Source organism: Salmo salar, chromosome 07 (genome assembly GCF_965601325.2).
Source record: "Salmo salar chromosome 07, fSalSal1, whole genome shotgun sequence".
NCBI classification, from domain to species: domain Eukaryota; kingdom Metazoa; phylum Chordata; class Actinopteri; order Salmoniformes; family Salmonidae; genus Salmo; species Salmo salar.
In genome coordinates, this window is record NC_138297.1 from 53,281,010 (window position 1) to 53,299,485 (window position 18,476).

At 39.0% G+C, this 18,476-nt stretch overlaps 1 protein-coding gene across 2 annotated transcripts; it reads left to right on the top strand.

Annotated features, from left to right (window-relative positions):
• Window positions 1-9,902: 9,902 nt before the first annotated feature.
• On the top strand, window positions 9,903-18,090 carry LOC106609508 (uncharacterized). 2 transcript variants are annotated; one of them, XM_082977762.1, is made up of 4 exons: window positions 9,903-10,325; window positions 11,563-11,692; window positions 12,087-12,564; window positions 12,643-18,090. In XM_082977762.1, exons 1-4 carry the CDS (start codon window positions 10,054-10,056, stop codon window positions 13,113-13,115), a joined length of 1,353 nt encoding a protein of 450 aa, XP_082833888.1. In that variant the 5' UTR covers window positions 9,903-10,053; the 3' UTR covers window positions 13,116-18,090. The 2 variants fall into 2 exon arrangements, with proteins under 2 accessions (XP_082833888.1, XP_014063875.2); XM_014208400.3 differs by having other exon boundaries at window positions 12,087-18,090.
• Window positions 18,091-18,476: the final 386 nt, after the last annotated feature.

Below are 18,476 nucleotides of genomic sequence, written 5' to 3' on the forward strand. Positions count from 1 at the left end.
GGTCCAGTGACTAGCATTGAGACATGCAATTGCATTATGTATGTAGGCCTGAGGGAAGTCGTTGCCTGGTCCTGTGACTGGCTTTAGGGCGTGTAGTTGTTTTGTATATGTATCTCTGTGCCATTACAGGCTTGGGGAGAGCCATTGTGTAGTCCTATGAGTATCATTGGACAGACACCTGCATTATGTGTGTCTTATTTTTTGTATCGTTGCTATGGATACGCCACCAATAGAATCTGTAAACAAGCAAGAATTGAGACAGAACGATAATGGTGGCGAGAGGCCAAGGGGTGTTAATCATCTACATACAGGGGAGTGACCATGTGTGTTATCTGAAGGTGGAAACCTATAAGGCCTGAGGTCTGTGGCAAGAGAATTTAGTTGTTCCATGGAATTGCTCGACTTTGTTACTTTTTGTAATAAAGTCTATTTGAATTCACAAGCTCCGGTATCTGAGAAATATTTGATTCAATATTTCCACGACATTAGCAAACATGTTTATTTTTTTATTTACAATATGTAGAATCTATGAGAATAGAAAGGTTCAGAGCTTTTGTGAAACATCACAGCACAATTGAAAAATATACATCAAATAGAAATCAAAACTGGAGGGTGTTCAGAGATACATGGGAGGGGTTGAGTGGAGGTGAAGGATGGGACTAAAAACAAACAAAATATAACTATTGTAAAATATACTGTGTCCGTAAAATGTATATATTAGGTATAAGCTGGACGTGGACGCCTAATAAGTGTGCGGTAAGGACACACGTCATTTCATCCTCGATTTGCATGTTCTGTTAAGATGAATTGCCATAATTTAAATGTGATTCTGATCACTCTGTCATTCTGATCACCATTGGTGGAAGCCCTAATCAAGTTGCGCACCAGTAGTGGTCAGTGCCATTTAAGACGAGGGAGAACCATTTTTTTTTTTCATGTTCATGGCCTTATTTCTATTGCAGCATATTGGATGACTGTCATTCATATTCCATTCACCCAGTTCAATGTAACATCGATAGGTTTAGGCTACTACATGATACTCAAATTTTCCCTTTACTATACCCATCATGAGGTTGCTACAACTCAGCCTATGAATGAAAGTTTACAACGTAGGTGCACACAGGTCGAGATAAAATGTTGAGGTGACAGATAGTGACACTTGGACAAACAATGGCACATTCAATACCGCCTTGCACACTCTTGCCTGCCTCTAGCTGATCTAGGGTGTAATCGTTAGTCCAACAGTTGCAAACGAGAGTTTCTATTGGACAAATTCAGATATATTCGTCCCCGTTTCGTTCCATTTGCTTCCATTTAAGAAATGTTTTTCAACAGAATGTGCGAATGAATACACCCCTGATTACACGTAAACACAGTTTACTTTCATAGCAGTCACATTGTATTCCTTCTCGCATCTACGTGCTCTCCTCCTCTCACCTTTTCCCTTCGCTTGTGGACTAAAAACACTTTCCAAACCATATCATAACCACTACACAGCCTACATCGTTGTCACCATATTAGCTAAAGTAACGTACTAATCAACATAGCTAATAGAACTAACGTGTTAGTAAACCTGCCTCAATCATGCAGTACAGTGTATTGTCAGTAAGCAGTTTAGCAGTTACACCGGTGGGCCCCGGTGTCAATAAATTAGTAAAACCAAAAGCTTACCTTGACTTGGAAGAGTTCCAGTGTTGTGTTGGATAGTTATAGCCAGCTAGCTAACATTGCATCCCTCTGTTTGAGCCAGGTGTTTGAGTAGGCTAAACTAGCTAGCTGCATTTGCTAGCTTAGTAAGTGAGAATTAAAAAAAATATATATAGCGCTCTCCCTCTCTTTGCTTCACCTTCATTTTTGAAGAAATGAATTTGCTCAAAACTGTTCAACTATTGTATTGTCAAGCCTGCTCCCGCTCTCCCTCCGCTCTCCCTCGCGCCAGGCTGCCCCTCATTACGCACACCTGTCACCATCATTACGCGCATCGATGCTCACTGGACTCAAATGGACTCCTTCACTTTGTTGATTGCCCCATCTATATCTGTCTGTTCCTCCGTTGGTTCCCCGTGTCAGAATTATTGTTGTTTACGTTTCCCCTGTCCAGACGCTGTCCGTGTTCTGTTTCATGTCCGTGTTTCATTAAATGTTCACTCCCTGTGCCTGCTTCTCATCTCCAGCGTCTGTCCTTACGTTTCTCTCTCTTTGAGTCAAATACTCAACACATGTTATGCACTGCAGTGCTAGCTAGTTGTAGCGTATGCCTTCAGTACTCTGATCCTTTGATTGGGTGGACAACATGTCAGTCCATGCTGCAAGAGCTCTGATAGGTTGGAGGACGTCCTCCAGAAGTTGTCATAATTACTGTGTAAGTCTATGGAAGGGGGTGATAATTATGAGCCTCCTAGGTTTTGTATTGAAGTCGATGTACTCAATGGAGGACTGAAGCTAGCTTTCCTCTGACTACACCATGGTGCTATCCTACAGAGTGATGTTGAGGGTACTGTAGACCTTCATTGTAAAACAGTGCATTTTAATACATTATTTGGTGACGTGAATATATTTAGTATAGTTTTATCTGAAAACCAGTGGACAGCCAGTGAAAAATGCACTCTTGCAACAGCTGCACAGTGCTTATCCCAGCCTATGGAAGAAAAGTGGGGCTTTTATTGCGCAATATAGTTCATGCTGATAAAAAAATTGACACATGTTCAAACTTGCACACTTTTGATAGACTTAAAGGGGCAATCTGTAGTTGATACATCCATTTTTGGACTTATAAATTATATATCATTATTCATTGATTCTTGAAGAATATAACTTAGAAATAAATGCCTCATGAGGTTAGTTCAAATCAAATCAAACTTTTGTCACGTGCCAAATACAACATGTGTAGACCTTACCGTGAAATGCCTACTTACAGTAAAAGGCCTTAACCAACAGTGCAGTTCAACTGTCACAATCCAAAATATAAGCTTGTTTTTCTTCAATGTTTGTAAACATTGTAAATGTAAACAAACACTCTATAGCCTCATAACATGGTTAAAACAATAATTTTGATATCATGGATGGTCAGTCCATGCATCCATAGATCTGTCTATTAATCTGAGAGTGGTTACATTTCTCCAGGCCCATCCCTCAGCTTTTTCCCTTTAAACAGCTGCATATTATCAAGATATCAAAGAGCCACCAACAAAAAGTTAAACAATAGGCCTATAGCAAATGCAGCATATGGCATTCCTTTTTCACATGTAAATAGCACTTTTCAGTAGTGCTCAAAGCATGCCATTCCATGAGCGCAGCATTTTTTTCTCAACTCAAATTAATGAGCAGAATCAGTCCTCCATGACAACAAAATCATAAACAACAGAGTAGGGCTGGCTAATAAGTCCGTAGTTTTGGGGTTATGCTCAGGTAAAACAATTTGGCTAATCTATACTTCCATATTTCCAAGTCCTATTCTTGAAGACCAAGGGGTATAACATTTATTGGAATGACTGGAATTCTGATAGACTTTGGTTTTTAATGTAAAGATATAATTTAATTGTATTATTATATGTAGTAGAAAGCAATGGGTTAGAAGAAGCCTACATAACCAACCCATAAAGTAAAATTTAACATCCATATATGGCCAACTATGTCAACTTTAACATTGATTTATCCTGCAATAGATGTGGTTCAATTGATAACATACATTTTTGCCTCTTACGGGAAAGTAGTCTAAAAGTAACAATGTAATCATACATTACTGAGTTTGGGAAATTCAAAAGTTACGTTACTAATTACAATTTTGGACAGGTAACTGTAACGGATTGCATTTAGAAAGTAACATACCCAACCTTGTATAATAAAATAAAGTAAACATTACGTTCAAACCGTTTTCTTGGGTGCCAGTGGCACCTAATGTTAGTGGCCGGTATGATAAGAGAAGAGACGAGGTGAGATGTGTGGATAAATTAGCGAGATGGAACTCTCGATTGGTGATTTTGTGTTTCTTGCACGGACGACGAAGGGTGTTTCTTCTCATACCAGCCACCAGGTGACGTTTGCTACGGAAATAAAATAATTATAATTAGTTCACTATCTGTTGCCTTCAGAGCTCAGGGAGTGTTTACATGTAGGTCTAGTTTAAGGTTTGTAACACATGGAGTAATAGAGATCGTCTCTTACAATCAAGAATTGATTTGTGGGTGATAACCTCTAGTCTTGTGCCCAACACTGTAGAGGTGAAAATACTGCCTGCAGTCCTGACGGATCATAAAGTCATATGGTTGACTGTAAGAATATGCAGTAATGATGGTAAGAAATACTCTGGTGGTTACTGGAAACTAAATAACTCATTGTTATTGCATGATGATTTAAAAAATGTGATTAAGAATCTAATTACTGTTTACTGGAGTTTAGCTACATCTAATGCAGAATATGGGAAATATTGGGAACTGCTGAAATTTAAAATCCGCTCAGCCTGTATTACTTATGGAAAACGGCTTGCTTTAAGAAGGAGATGTGAGGTAGCTGAACTCTCTAAGACAATTGCCGATATCACAGATATTGAGCATCTTGATCTTAATGAGAAAGCTAAATTGAATGATTTACAGAATCAACTAGATACATTGTATGAGGAAAAGGCTAGAGGAGCTTTCATAAGATCTAGAAAACAATGGCTTGAAAAAGGAGAAAAGAACAGTAGATACTTTTTTAATTTGGAGAAGAGGAGAGGGGAACTCAACACACTTCGGAAACTTAAAATTAATGGGGTTACCACTGAGGATAGAGAGTTGATATCAGAATTTACCACTAAATTTTATGAGAATCTTTACTCCTTAGATAACAATTTGAGTGACTCTAAGGATCTCCTTGATTCTATAGAGAATGTTAATTCGATTAGTGAAGAACTCAATCAGTCTTGTTGCCAAGATTTATCCATTATGGACATCCAGTACGGGGTTGCTCAGTTAAAAAAGAACAAATCTCCAGGTTGTGATGGATTAACCTCTGAATTTTACAAAACCTTCTTTGAAGAAATAGCACCTTTTTTACTTGAAACCTTTAAGGAGGCTATAAAGAAGGGAGAACTACCTGCCTCTCTGAAGCAAGGGGTTATTACTCTTATACCTAAACCACACAAGGATCTCCTAAGTATTGATAATTGGCGTCCAATCACACTCCTAAATAACGACTACAAAATTATAGCCTTAATCTTTGCAAAAAGGTTAAAGTCTTGCTTAAATGATCTGATTGATGAATGTCAATCAGGGTTTATGAAAGGGCGCCATATATCTAATAATCTGAGGCTGATATTAGACTTGGTTGAGTATCGTGATCTATTAGATGACTTCCCTGTTATCCTATTTCTGGATTTTCAGAAAGCATTTGATACAGTAAGTCACAATTTTATCTTTGATTGTCTTAAGCATTTGAAATTTGGTCGTTTCTTTGTTGATGCTATTAGAACTCTGTATAATGGTGGCAATAGCTGTATCAAACTCTGTCATGGAACATCCTCAAGATTTAACATTTACAAAGGAATAGGACAAGGTTGTCCAATTTCACCTTTTTTATTTTTGTTAGTTTCTCAAATGTTATGCTCATTAGTTCATAAAAGTCCATTTGAAGGCATTACATTCCAGTCCAGAGAGATCAAGATATCCCAACTGGCGGATGACACCTCACTTTTTTTGAAAAATGTATCTCAAGCTAGATTAGCATTGGATATCGTGAAGCAGTTCTCCAAAATCTCAGGCTTGACTTTAAATCTTTCCAAATGTGAGTTGTTTGTTGTGAAAGGAGCTGTCAACCCAGCAGATTGTAACATCTCTGAAAAAGATACTGTAACCTACCTCGGTGTAAAGATCACCAAAAATCTTAAGGCTATGAATGATCTTAATTTGAACCCTGTAACTGAATCTGTCCAAAAAAAATTATCCTCATGGTTAGGGAGGGATTTAAGTCTTCAAGGAAGGGTGCTTTTATCCAAAGCTGAGGGGCTATCTCGTGCATCCTATCTTTTTTCATCTATTGACATTCCCAAATCCACTTGCTGTACCTTAGATAGGCTTTTGTACAACTTCATATGGAAAAACAAGCCACATAAGATAAAAAGAGATGTTATCACCAACAGGGTTTGTGATGGCGGTCTAAATGTCTTAGATTTCACTCTCTTCAATCAGATTTCAAAGGTCAACTGGATTAAAAGGTACATAAAAAATCCTCATAGCTTCTGGAATATTATACCTCATTTTGTTTTTCAGAAGTTCGGCGGGCTTAATTTTTTACTACAATGTCCATATATTGTGGGTAAAATTCCTGTGAAACTGGCGGTTTTTCACAAGCAGGCTTTAATGTGCTGGGCTTTGTTGTATAAACACAACTTTTCACCTCATAAATGTTTTATTTGGAACAATGGGTCAATATTACATAGAAATAAGATGTTATTTAACCATAAATGGTTCTCGAAAAACATTGTTCTTGTCAGCCAATTGGTTAATAACAGTGGGAATCTATTTACACAGAGAGAATTTATGGAAATATACAACTTTGAGGTTTCAAGCAAGGAATATGACACTGTTATTAAAGCTATACCTAGTGGGATAAAATCTTTACTTCAGAATAATGCATATTTTGGAATATCTCCGATTGTAAGCGATATTCAGGTGAATAGCATTGGTCTACTAGATACGAAATTCAACAATCGTTTAATAAGGGATATTTTCTACAGGAAGTCTATTCCCTCTGCGATATTTTGTTGGGCTTCATCGTTTGATGTAAACTGGCGCCGTGCTTGGCTCACTCCACACAGATTTATGGTGACCAATAAAGTAAAGGAGATCTCCTTTAAGATAATCCATAGATGCTATCCGTGTAATAGCTTGATTTCTAAATATATATTTGACGTTACCAGTGAATGCAGTTTTTGTGAACTAGAAACTGAATCTATTGAACACTTATTCTGTAATTGTTTATATAGTGAAGTGTTTTGGACTGATGTAAAACTATATCTTAGCCGCAAATTGCATACAACCATTGATATTACTAAGTTTTACATATTATTTTACTACACTGATTCCACAATTGAACGTGAGTATGTCATAAATCTCTTTATTTTATTAGGAAAATCTTTTATCCATAAATCAAAATTTATGAAGAAAAAGCCCCTTTTCTTAATTTTTTTATCTGATTTGGAACAGTACGTAGAATCTTTAAAACGTATACAAAACAATATGTCAAAAAAATGTATTCGATATATGTCTGTATTTGATTTGATATAATAGTTTTTTTTATTTTTCTCTAATTTCTTTGGATTCCCTCTGGCTGTTATGTTATGTTATGTTTATGTTTTGCATGTTACTGTTATTTACAGCAAGTTAAATAAAGATTTGTGCAAACTTAAAAACTTGTATCGTCAGATGTTGGTACCTATGTGAAGCTAGCCACAATAAGGATCAGCCACAATAGTGACATTTTGTAGTTCGCCTTCAAGAAGGAAAGTCCCTAATTGAAAGTGATGCAAATGCATACAAATAGTGCAGTCAAAGCATATTTTCATTAGAGAATGCTAAATTCAATCTGTTGAAATCGCACTGTGGATGTATTAGACTTCAGAATTGCATTTGGGGGCATACTTATATTTCACTGTACAGCCTATGGTTTGTGTATCAATGAAATTGGTTACCGGTCTACTCAGTGCCACCCACAGAACTAAACTGTGAAGAGTTTACACACATATTAGTGCCATAGCTCTTATTGTGGGACTTTGACTGTAGTAAATCATCAATACACATAGTAGGATGTCTGGTAAGCTTTATGTGGCTCATTTCACAGTGGTTTCAGAGTCTTGCAATATGAGCTATCACGCTAATATTTGTGTAATCTCATCGCAATTGTGTTTTGTGGGTGTCACTGAGTAGACTGATACCCCATTTCATTGAGCCACAATCCATAGGCTGTACAATGTAATATAAGTACAGTACCGGTCAAAGGTTTCGACACACCTACTAATTGAAGGGGTTCTTTAAATGTATCATTGTAGAATAATAGTGAAGACATCAAAACTATGGAATAACAGATATGGAATCATGTAGTGTTAAATATATTTTAGATTCTTCAAAGTAGCCACCCTTTGCCTTGATGACAGCCTTGCACAGTCTTGGCATTCTCTCAACCAGCTTCACCTGGAATGCTTTTCCAACAGTCTTGAAGGTTTTCCACATATGCTGAGCACTTGTTGGCTGCTTTTCCTTCACTCTGCAGTCCAACTCATCCCAAACTATCTCAATTGGGTTGAGGTCGGGTGGTTGTGGAAGCCAGATCATCTGATGCAGCACTCCATCACTCTCCTTCTTGGTCAGATAGCCCTTACACAGCCTGGAGGTGTGTTGGGTAATTGTTCTGTTGAAAAACAAATGATAGTCCCACTAAGCGCAAAACAGATGGGATGGCGTATCGCTTTAGACTGCTGTGGTAGCCATGCTGGTTAAGTGTGCCGAGAATTCTAAATACATCACTGACAATGTCACCAGCAAAGCACCCCCACACCATCACACCTCCTCCTCCATGCTTCACGGTGGGAACCACACATGCAGAGATCATCCGCTCACCTACTCTGCGTCTCACAAAGACACGGCCGTTGGAACCAAACATCTCAAATTTGGACTCATCAGACCAAAGGACAGATTTGGTCTAATGGTCAATGGTCTAATGTCCATTGCTCATTTTTCTTGTCCCAAGCAAGTCTCTTCTTATTGGTGTCCTTTAGTAGTGGTTTCTGTGCAGCAATTTGACCATGAAGGCCTGATTCACGCAGTCTCCTCTGAACAGTTTATGTTGTGTGTGTTACTTGAACTCTGTGAAGCATTTATTTGGGCTGCAGTTTCTGAGGCTGGTAACTCTAATGAACTTATCCTCTGTAGCAGAGGTAACTGGGTCTTCCTTTCCTGTGGCGGTCTTCATGAGAGCCAGTTTCATCATAGCGCTTGATGGTTTTCGCGACTGCACTTGAAGAATCTTTTTAAGTTCTTGAAATGTTCCGCATTAACTGACCTTCATGTCTTAAAGTAATGATGGACTGTCGTTTCTCTTTGCTTATTTGAGCTGTTCTTGGCATAATATGGGCTTGGTCTTTTACCAAATAGGGCTATCTTCTGTATACAACCTACCTTTTCACAACACAACTGTTTGGCTCAATGAAGAAGGAAAGAAATTCCACAAATTAACTTTTAACAAGGCACACCTGTTAATTGAAACACATTCCAGGTGACTACCTCATGAAGGCGATTGAGAGAATGCCAAGAGTGTGCAAAGCTGTCATCAAGGTAAAGTGCGGCTACTTTTTTGGTTACTACATGCTTCCATATGCGTTATTTCATAGTTTTGATGTCTTCACTATTATTCTACAATGTAGAAAATAGTCAAAATAAAGAAAAACCCTTGAATTAGTAGGTGTGTCCAAGCTTTTGACTGGTACTGTATGTAATAACACACAATAGGCTGACTGCGGAGGTCATTTCTCACAGTCAAAGTCCCACAATAACAACTACAAGACTAATATTTGTGGAAATTCTTTACATTTGTGTTCTGTGGGTGACACTGAGTAGACTGATACACCATTTCATTGAACCACAATCCATAGGTAAGGCTGTACAGTGAAATATAAGTATGCCACAAATTATTTGTGAGTTTAATACATCCACAGTGCTGTTTCAACAGATTTTTTGCCAACTAGCTAATTATTGTCTTTTGTTGAATTTATATAACAACATTCCAAACTTGTTTAGCATTATCTAGTCCAAATATGACACGATTCCACAATTTGCAACCTTTTGCAACCTTTATCATTTTCAATGAGGAACTTTTATTTTGAAGGCGACCCGCAAATTCCACTAATGTGGCTAATCCTTATTGTGGCTAGCTTCACATAGGTAGAAGGGTGTTATCGCAGTGACCTGTTCTGAATACAGAGGAAAGTTCTACTTCAGTTTTGTCAGTATTTGCGGTCAATATGTGCAGTCATGCATTTGAACCGATTTGAACAGTCAATGCAGAAGATCTACGGTGACGGACATGGATACAACAGCTCTCATCTATAAGGTCCTCTGTGCCCATAATGGGTATTTTGAGATGGAAGAAATGCGTGCCAACATTAGCACGACAGAAGATGACCTGGAGAGTGTTTTAGGGAATCAGGATATGTTTACCAGTGCTGTCTTTGAGGGAAACAAACTAATAGTTGCCAAGACGAAGATGAGGTTATGCAGAGACAAGGAATGTAATGGCTGCAGCAATTTACATCTGTGTGTATTCTACCTTTATGGAACGTGTCGATTCAATGAGGGGTAAACCTTGTTATTCCTTTGGTCAAAATTCCTTGTCAGACTCCATAATATGCTGTATTTTAATCCATATTGTTGGGATGTCACGTATTAATTGCCTTGTTTTGAAATGTTCTATAGAAAAAATGGTGTTGTATTATGCAACATGTAGGCTAACTTAAATGGCAAGTTGTGAACAGTTGGTAGTAGTGGCAGTAGTCCGGTTAATATTGTTTGTAGATTTTCTTTCTATATAATGTGGTTCTAAATATTAAGATTTAGAGGTCGCAGTATGTATTTTGGAAACTGTAAAACGTTATTGAAATGTCATTAAGACAAACAAAATGGTGTCATGTTACACGGCCATAAAAGCTGGGGCCATTTCCCTTTTTCATTTGATATTATATGCTTTCGCCTACATTTTCCCGTTAGTATTATCAATCTCAAAATGCTGATTTAAAAAAAAGGGCAGTAGGCCTATTAGGAAACTATTGCTCTCTTTTGATAAGGACTCCATGAAAGTGCTAGCCACTGCCCTCATTCAATGCCATTTTGACTATGCTAGTACTTCCTGGTTTCAGGGCTTATCTACATTTATGAAGGGGATGCTCCAGATAGCCCAGAATAAACTGATCAGGGTAGTATTGAAGGTGAGTCTACGTACTCACATATGCAGGAGCTGCTTTCAGGAACTAAACTGCCTGTTGAGGCTAGGGTGTCCCAGATTAGACTAGGTTTGGTTTACAGGAGTATTTATGGTCCTCTACCCAGATATCTAAGTGATTACTTTCCTCGTGTTAGGGATGCACACAATCACAGCACCAGATCAGGTGTTGCTGATGTGTGCTTATACAAGTTCAGGAGTAATGCTGGGAAAGGTACTTTCTTGTATACTGGAGCCTCAGAATGGAATGAGTTGCCTCTGCCCATAAAAACAACATCCTCTCTGGGCAGCTTTAAACATTTAAGTAAAAATATATTTGATGTCTTCTGTGCCCATATGAATAACCCCTATGATGTAACTGCAATGATGAGATAGATGTTCTTCTTCTCTGTTTTTGTTTTATTATTTCACTGCCATACTGTGTTTAACTGTGTTCGATCTTGTCTCAAGGACCACAATGGAAATAAGTCCCAGACTGTATTGTGTGTTATCCTCAATGATCTTGCTCATGTGCATGTATGGCTTTTTCAAGTTTTATGTGTGCTTGTTTTTTTTAAATGGTCCAATTAATAAACTAAACTAAACTTTGATTTTCAGATGTCGTTTCTCTCATGAGCTGACGTCAGAATACAACATCAGAGTCCTGAGAGAGCATCATCTGGAGGAATTTGACAAGCGGGAGCTGTGTACGTTACTGCTGCAGAATGACAACACCCTCTTACCCCAAGTAAGCTCGTATTTTCAGGCTCCTTGCAACTTATTGGAAGCAATTTAAAAGCACACACACAAACATACTTTCAGAAGATAAATTATGTTTTATTTTTACTTGGAATAAAAAAATAAACATTTGTAAGTAAAATGGGTTCATACGAGAATTTATTAATGCATCATAAATGCATGACAAAACATATTTTTGAGCTGGACATGGGATGGGTTGGTAACCACCAGGCAACAAACAGTAGTGTTTTCTTTACTTCATTCTCTTGAGTCTTGTTCATCTTTACATCATAATACTGTATATCCTCTAAATTGAGCATGTAGATATCCAGAGTAAAGAAACTTAATTTCCATTTAATACATTTGATGTGCACTTACTAGGAGTGGTCTTTGTTTGTCTCCAGGTTTGCTTCACATACAACAAAGGTAGTGGAGAGTATGGCTACTGTCCTGACAAGGAGAGCTGCAGAAGACTCCACGTCTGTGAGCGCTACATCAGAGGAACCTGTGCTGCAGAGGTGGACTGTGACAGGTCTCACGACTTCTACGAACCCCACCCGCTCAACACCCTGCAGCAGAGGGGAGTACCTAATGAACTGGTGGCATCCATGTTGTCCACCTACCGCAACATCCAGGCCATTCAGTATGAGGAAGGCTCTAGACCTGTATGTCATCCTCCTCCACCACCACCTCCCCCACAAACATATCTCCCGGCCCCCAATGTTGTCCAAAGAGAGACCCACTACATCCACTTGCAGCCAATCACCACTGTAATGCTCTGCAACTTCAAGTTAAAATCACGTCCCTTTGTCCAGACCAAACCCAAGAGCCATACTAAGCCATCCTCATCAGCTTCACACCAATCAAAACCCTCTAAACCACCTACACCAGCTCCACACCAATCAGAGTCCGCTAAACCGCCTCCACCAGCTTCACACCAATCAAAACCCTATAAACCACCTACACCAGCTCCACACAAATCAAAATCCTCTCAACCGACTCCACACCAATCGAAATCCACTAAACCAGATTCACCAGCTCCACACCAATCAAAATCCTCTAAACCGCCTCCACCAGCTCCACAGCAATCAAAATCCTCTAAACCGCCTCCACCAGCTCCACACCAATCAAAATCCTCTAAACCGCCTCCACCAGCTCCACACCAATCAAAATCCTCTAAACCGCCTCCACCAGCTCCACACCAATCAAAATCCTCTAAACCGCCTCCACCAACTCCACAGCAATCAAAATCCTCTAAACCGCCTCCACCAGCTCCACACCAATCAAAATCCTCTAAACCGCCTCCACCAACTCCACAGCAATCAAAATCCTCTAAACCGCCGCCACCAGCTCCACAAAAATCAAAATCCTCTAAACCAGCTCCACATCAACCAAAAACAACCAAAGCTCCTCCATCAGCCAGGCGAAGATGAATTTTTGCAGAAACCAGAAATCATACAGTACCAGTCAAAAGTTTGGACACACCTACTCATTTCAGGGTTTTTCTTTATTTTTTACTATTTCCTACATTGTTGAATAATAGTGAAGACATCAACTTTGAAATAACACATATGGAATCATGTACTAACCAAAAAAGTGTTAAGCAAATCAAAATGTATTTATTATTTGAGATTCTTCAAAGTAGCCGCCCTTTGCCTTGATGACAGCTTTGCACACTCTTGGCATCCATCTCCATCCAGTCCATGCTCCTACAGAGTCACTCAGGCCCCGCAATTTACAGTAGTTTTTATTTTTTACCTTGACCTTCTGAAATTATTTAGTGATTAATCTATCAATAAAATATATAAAATGCATATAAAACAAGCCTCATTGTTTAAGTGCAACTTGCTATTTAGGATCTTAATTTGATCACAGCAGCAAATGCAAACTTGTAATGTAGTAGGCTTCTAAAGTTTGTAATTTCCACTTTAAAATGTCAGACTTGCCCTAACAAAAATGTTGTCAACCCCTACAAAATGTAATAATAATCCACAATTCCTGTTGCTTCAGGATTGTTTTCCTGCAGTGAGAAACTGGTCAAATTAAGATCCTACATCTGTATCATACTGACAAGATATACAGTACGTACATGGTTCAGGATTTGAACCCTTGGAGGTAGGAGAAAACTGAGACTGTTTGACAGGAGCATTATCTCTCTGCGCCACACCAAAGCTTTGCTTGTTAGAATTTCATGTTATCTTGATAGTTACACGTGCTTCCTAGACTATATCAGAAGAGAGCAGCCTTGGCTGGATTTTAACTCACAACATTTGCGCTTCTAATATGTCTTTATCAACTTTCTAATATAGAAATTAAGTGTTTATTGTGCAAAATCTTTATGTTTCGTGACTGACATACTGGAAGTCTCAAGGCTATACCCTGACAGAATTTCAAAAGAAACAAAGAGAAAAGTATTCTTTCTCTACAGTGCAGTGACCATTCCTCTCTGCCACCATAGCAGTTGAAATGGAGGTCATACATTTGGACACCACACTTTTTATATACAGTACAAATAGTATATGAAGTCAAACGCATATCACCTGATCAGGGGTTGCTGGGCACAAAGGATCACCTGACGAAGAGGATTAACGTGTGAGTCCTACTGTACAGATGTAGGATCTTAATTTGAGCCAGTTTTCTACAGCAGGAAAATAATCCTGCAGCAATAGGAAATGTGAATTATTATGTGGATTATAATTATGGACATTTTTGTAGGGTTTGATACATTTTTCGTTAGTGCAAATCAAGTTTGAATTTTCAAATTGGAAATTAAAAAGTTTATAAGCGTTTTATTAACTCAAATACTCTACAAGTTTGCATTTCTTGCCAACGTGGTCTCAGAGCATTTCATATTATTCTGTACGTAAATCCAAGACACTCCATTTAGGATATGTTATGTTTCATATGGTATGTATTCATTTTGTGGATGTCCATCATCCATTTCGTGTGATATGTTACGAATGACAATTCATATGATATGTTACGAACTGCAATTCGTACAATATGTTACAAATTGTAATACATACAATTTGTTATGAATTGCAATTCATACAATACGTTACACATTTTCCAAATATAATATATGTTACAAATTTGCAAACATATGATATGTTACGAATTCCAATTTGTTGTGGCTAAGGTTAGCTAGGTTGCTAGCGCTAACGTTAGCTAGCTGGGTTACATTAGTTAGGGTTAAGGTTAGGAGTTAGGTTAAAGGATTAGGGTTAGGGGAAAGGTTAGCTAACATGCTATGAAGTTACAAAGTAGCAAAACATTTGTATGTAGTTGCTAAAACTCTAAAGTTGTCCGTGATGAGATTCAAACACACAACTTTTGGGTTGCTAGACATTTGCGTTATACACCCATCCATCCATTCACCCGGACCAACCACCCTCCTTTCGATTTTGCCTTAATGTAACTTCTATCTTATGTTACATTTGGTATGGTTACATATCATACTAATTTCAGTGTCCTGGATTTACATTTACTATGTTACGTCTAGTCTATTAGACCAATTCTCAGCAACAAAAGAGTGATCAAATGAAGACGTCCTAAAATGGTAAATGTGAAGTAGTACAGTAGGGCTCACACACGTGCTCCAACACATACCTTTATTGGTAAACAAACAGTCAACTTCATTAATATTTCCACTGTATTCAACCTTAACAGCAACGATTCCAAATGCGTAATGGCCAACGAACAATGCTTGCTGAAAGCAAGGCCATTCTTGCACTCTTACATACTCTTATTAGGTGTGCTTGCTGAAATAAAAATCTTACTTGCCTTCCTCTGCCATCTGTAGTGCCAAAACCGTAAAAGCTACCAACACCAAAACAACTTTAAAACGTGCATGCTGACTGTCTTAATTTTGCTTGAAAACAACTTTTGGATGCTACTTATACTTTCCACACTACAACCATATTTGCATGAATTACAATGTGTTTCAATGGCCATTGGATTGAATTGGGAAAATTGTAGTCGATACTAGTTTTCAACCGTTTAACATAGAAATACCATTCAAACTTTAAAACGTGCAGACCGGTCTGGAATAGTTTGCTTGTGTACAGCTTTTTGATACCATTTATACTTTTTTAACTATAACCGTTTAAAATCTGCATAAACGCTCCAAAGGCTTAAATGTGAAGTATTTGGATTAGCCACTGCTCTTGAATCCTTGAAGATGCAAACACCAAACCAACATTGACATATACAGACTGACTCAACTTAGATTGTTGATGCTTTTTGTACTTTTTGAAATATAACCATATAAATTAGCATAAAACCTCCATAGACTTCAATGGTCAAATTTGGATTTGCCAATGTTCTTGAACCATTTAACTTTGATCACTTGTGGGGTTAATATGACCCACAATTCAGTGAAAACTGTAGTCACGTGTCAAAGTCCGGTGGCCGCGAAGTGTCCAACTTAATCAACATGGCTGCATTTTCGCCATTTGTGAGCTTGACAATAGCTTGCTAAAAAATATATATATATATATGACATTGATTTTAGCGTTGGCAAATAGGAATGATGCTCAAATTGGCTTAGTCTCATTGTGAGGAGCCTATAAAAAGTAGCTAGCTTCATATACATATTGTTGGGAATTCTGAAATGTATTGGAATAAATTACATAACTATAAAACTAGCTAGCCAGCTATGGGTAACTGATGAAGATGGCATGTCTGTCGAAACGTTGGATATTAGGTTATTAAATTATTGCATTTGAGATCCTAGAGTGTGCGGCTCTCCTTTTAATGTTTTAACTGTAGCTAGCTACCTGACAGGAGTGCTAGGTAGCTACGTTAGCTTGCTAGGTGCATTAGTAGCTTTAGGTTGGTTGTTTTTATGCTCAACTTCTCTCCCTACTTTGATACTATTTTATACTTTTCAACAATAAGCATTTCAAATTTGCATTAAAACTCCATAGATTAGAATAGTACGCTTATAATTTCAGATGAGCGGGGCCTCCTGAGTGGCACAATGGTCTAAGGCACTGCATCGTAGTGCTAGAGGCGTCACTACAGATCCGGGTTTGATCCCGGGCTGTGTCGCAGCTGGCCGCGACCAGGAGACCCATGAGGCGGCGCACATTTGGCCCTGCGTCGTCCGGATTAGGGGACGGTTTGGCTGGCTGGGATGTCCTTGTCCCATCACGCTCTAGCGACTCCTTGTGGTGGCCGGGCTCATGCACGCTGAGTTCGTTGCCAGCTGTACTGTGTTTCCTCTGACACATTGGTGCAGCTGGCTTCTGTGTTAAGCGAGCACGTGTCAAGAAGCAGTGATGCTTAGCGGGGTCGTGTTTCGGAGGACGCATGGCTCTCGGCCATGGCCTCTCCCGAGTCCGTACGGGAGTTGCAGCGATGGGACAAGACTGTAACTACCAACTGGGGAGAAAAAGGAATAAAAAGTACTATAAAATAAGACAGAATTTCAGATGAGCAGACTGACCCAACATAGATTGCTTCAATAAAGCGTTATGGTACTATTTAGTGCTAATACTACAACTATTGCAGTAAACTACTACTACTACTACTACCACCACCACTAGTGTTGCAGTCGCTACTAATACTACCAATACTACTAGCGCACTATAACCCACTATAATAACTCCGCACCTACAAATCACCCCAAAATAGATCACTATAACTAACCCATAGCCTATTGTCATGAATGAGCCTGGTCATTGTGACCTGATGACTCCTCCATCCCCAACCGGACTGTTAATACTGAAACAAAGAAGCAGAAAAAGAGGAACTAACAGCAAGCTGCTGAAGAGGCATGGAGGAAGTGGCGGGTGCAGGTAGACTACAGATGTTCCACTGCTGGATGGCGGAAGTTGATCTTATATAGCGTCACCCTTGTCGAACTCAAGCCCTGGGTTAGAGCCATAATTGGGGAGAACGGGCTGGTGGCAATGGCTGGAGCGGAATTGGTGGAATGTTATAAAATACATCAAACTCATGGTTTCCATGTGTTTGATGCCATTCCATTAGTTCGGTTCTGTCGATTATTATGAGCCGCTCAGCAGCCTCCTGTGGTTAGAGCTGGTGGAGCTGCCGAATGGCACGTGGGCGTTGAATTAGATGTCACCGTGGATCATCGTCACATGTGAAGAAGGCAATGTGTTACCTAACTCTGTTTAGACATCACGTGTAAAGGAGACAAAGTCTTTTATGCCTGTAATTAAGAGAGGCATGGGCAAAATGTATAAATAGCAATGTAAGAGATAGGGAAAGGACAGATGCTAGGGCAGACAGAGCAGAAGCAGATTGATTTGTCAGAAGCTTGAAGATTTTGGTTAAGCACAGAGCTTAGCCCTTTCCCGCAGTCGAATTACCTAGTGGCTTAATGAATCGAATGTTCATATTTTTCATAATTAATAAACATTTTAAAATGCTTGACGAAAATCTGGTGTTTCTATGTCTATGTTTCTACAGTGTTGTTTCAGTCTTCTGGGCTCTGCCCTACCTGCCCTAAATGACGGGTCACCACTGGGAAGGAGTAAGCTAACATCTGTGGGGAAGCAGGGATAGACCAAGATGGGTGACCTGGTTGTTTTGAGTGGAGCTTAGCGTTCTCTTTTTGAATACAACTAGTTGTCAGAAGACCCCTCACGAGAAATACATTTATACCATGGGATAATCCAGGCCTACAACGATTAGTGAGAGTTGACCCACCCTGTGTGGTCAGTTGAAGATCCACAGGCAATAATTGCCCACGTGGGAATGAACCCAGTAGGGATGTTTTGGAGACAGCCCATACTAGTCACCTCGGCACTATGAAAACGTTATTA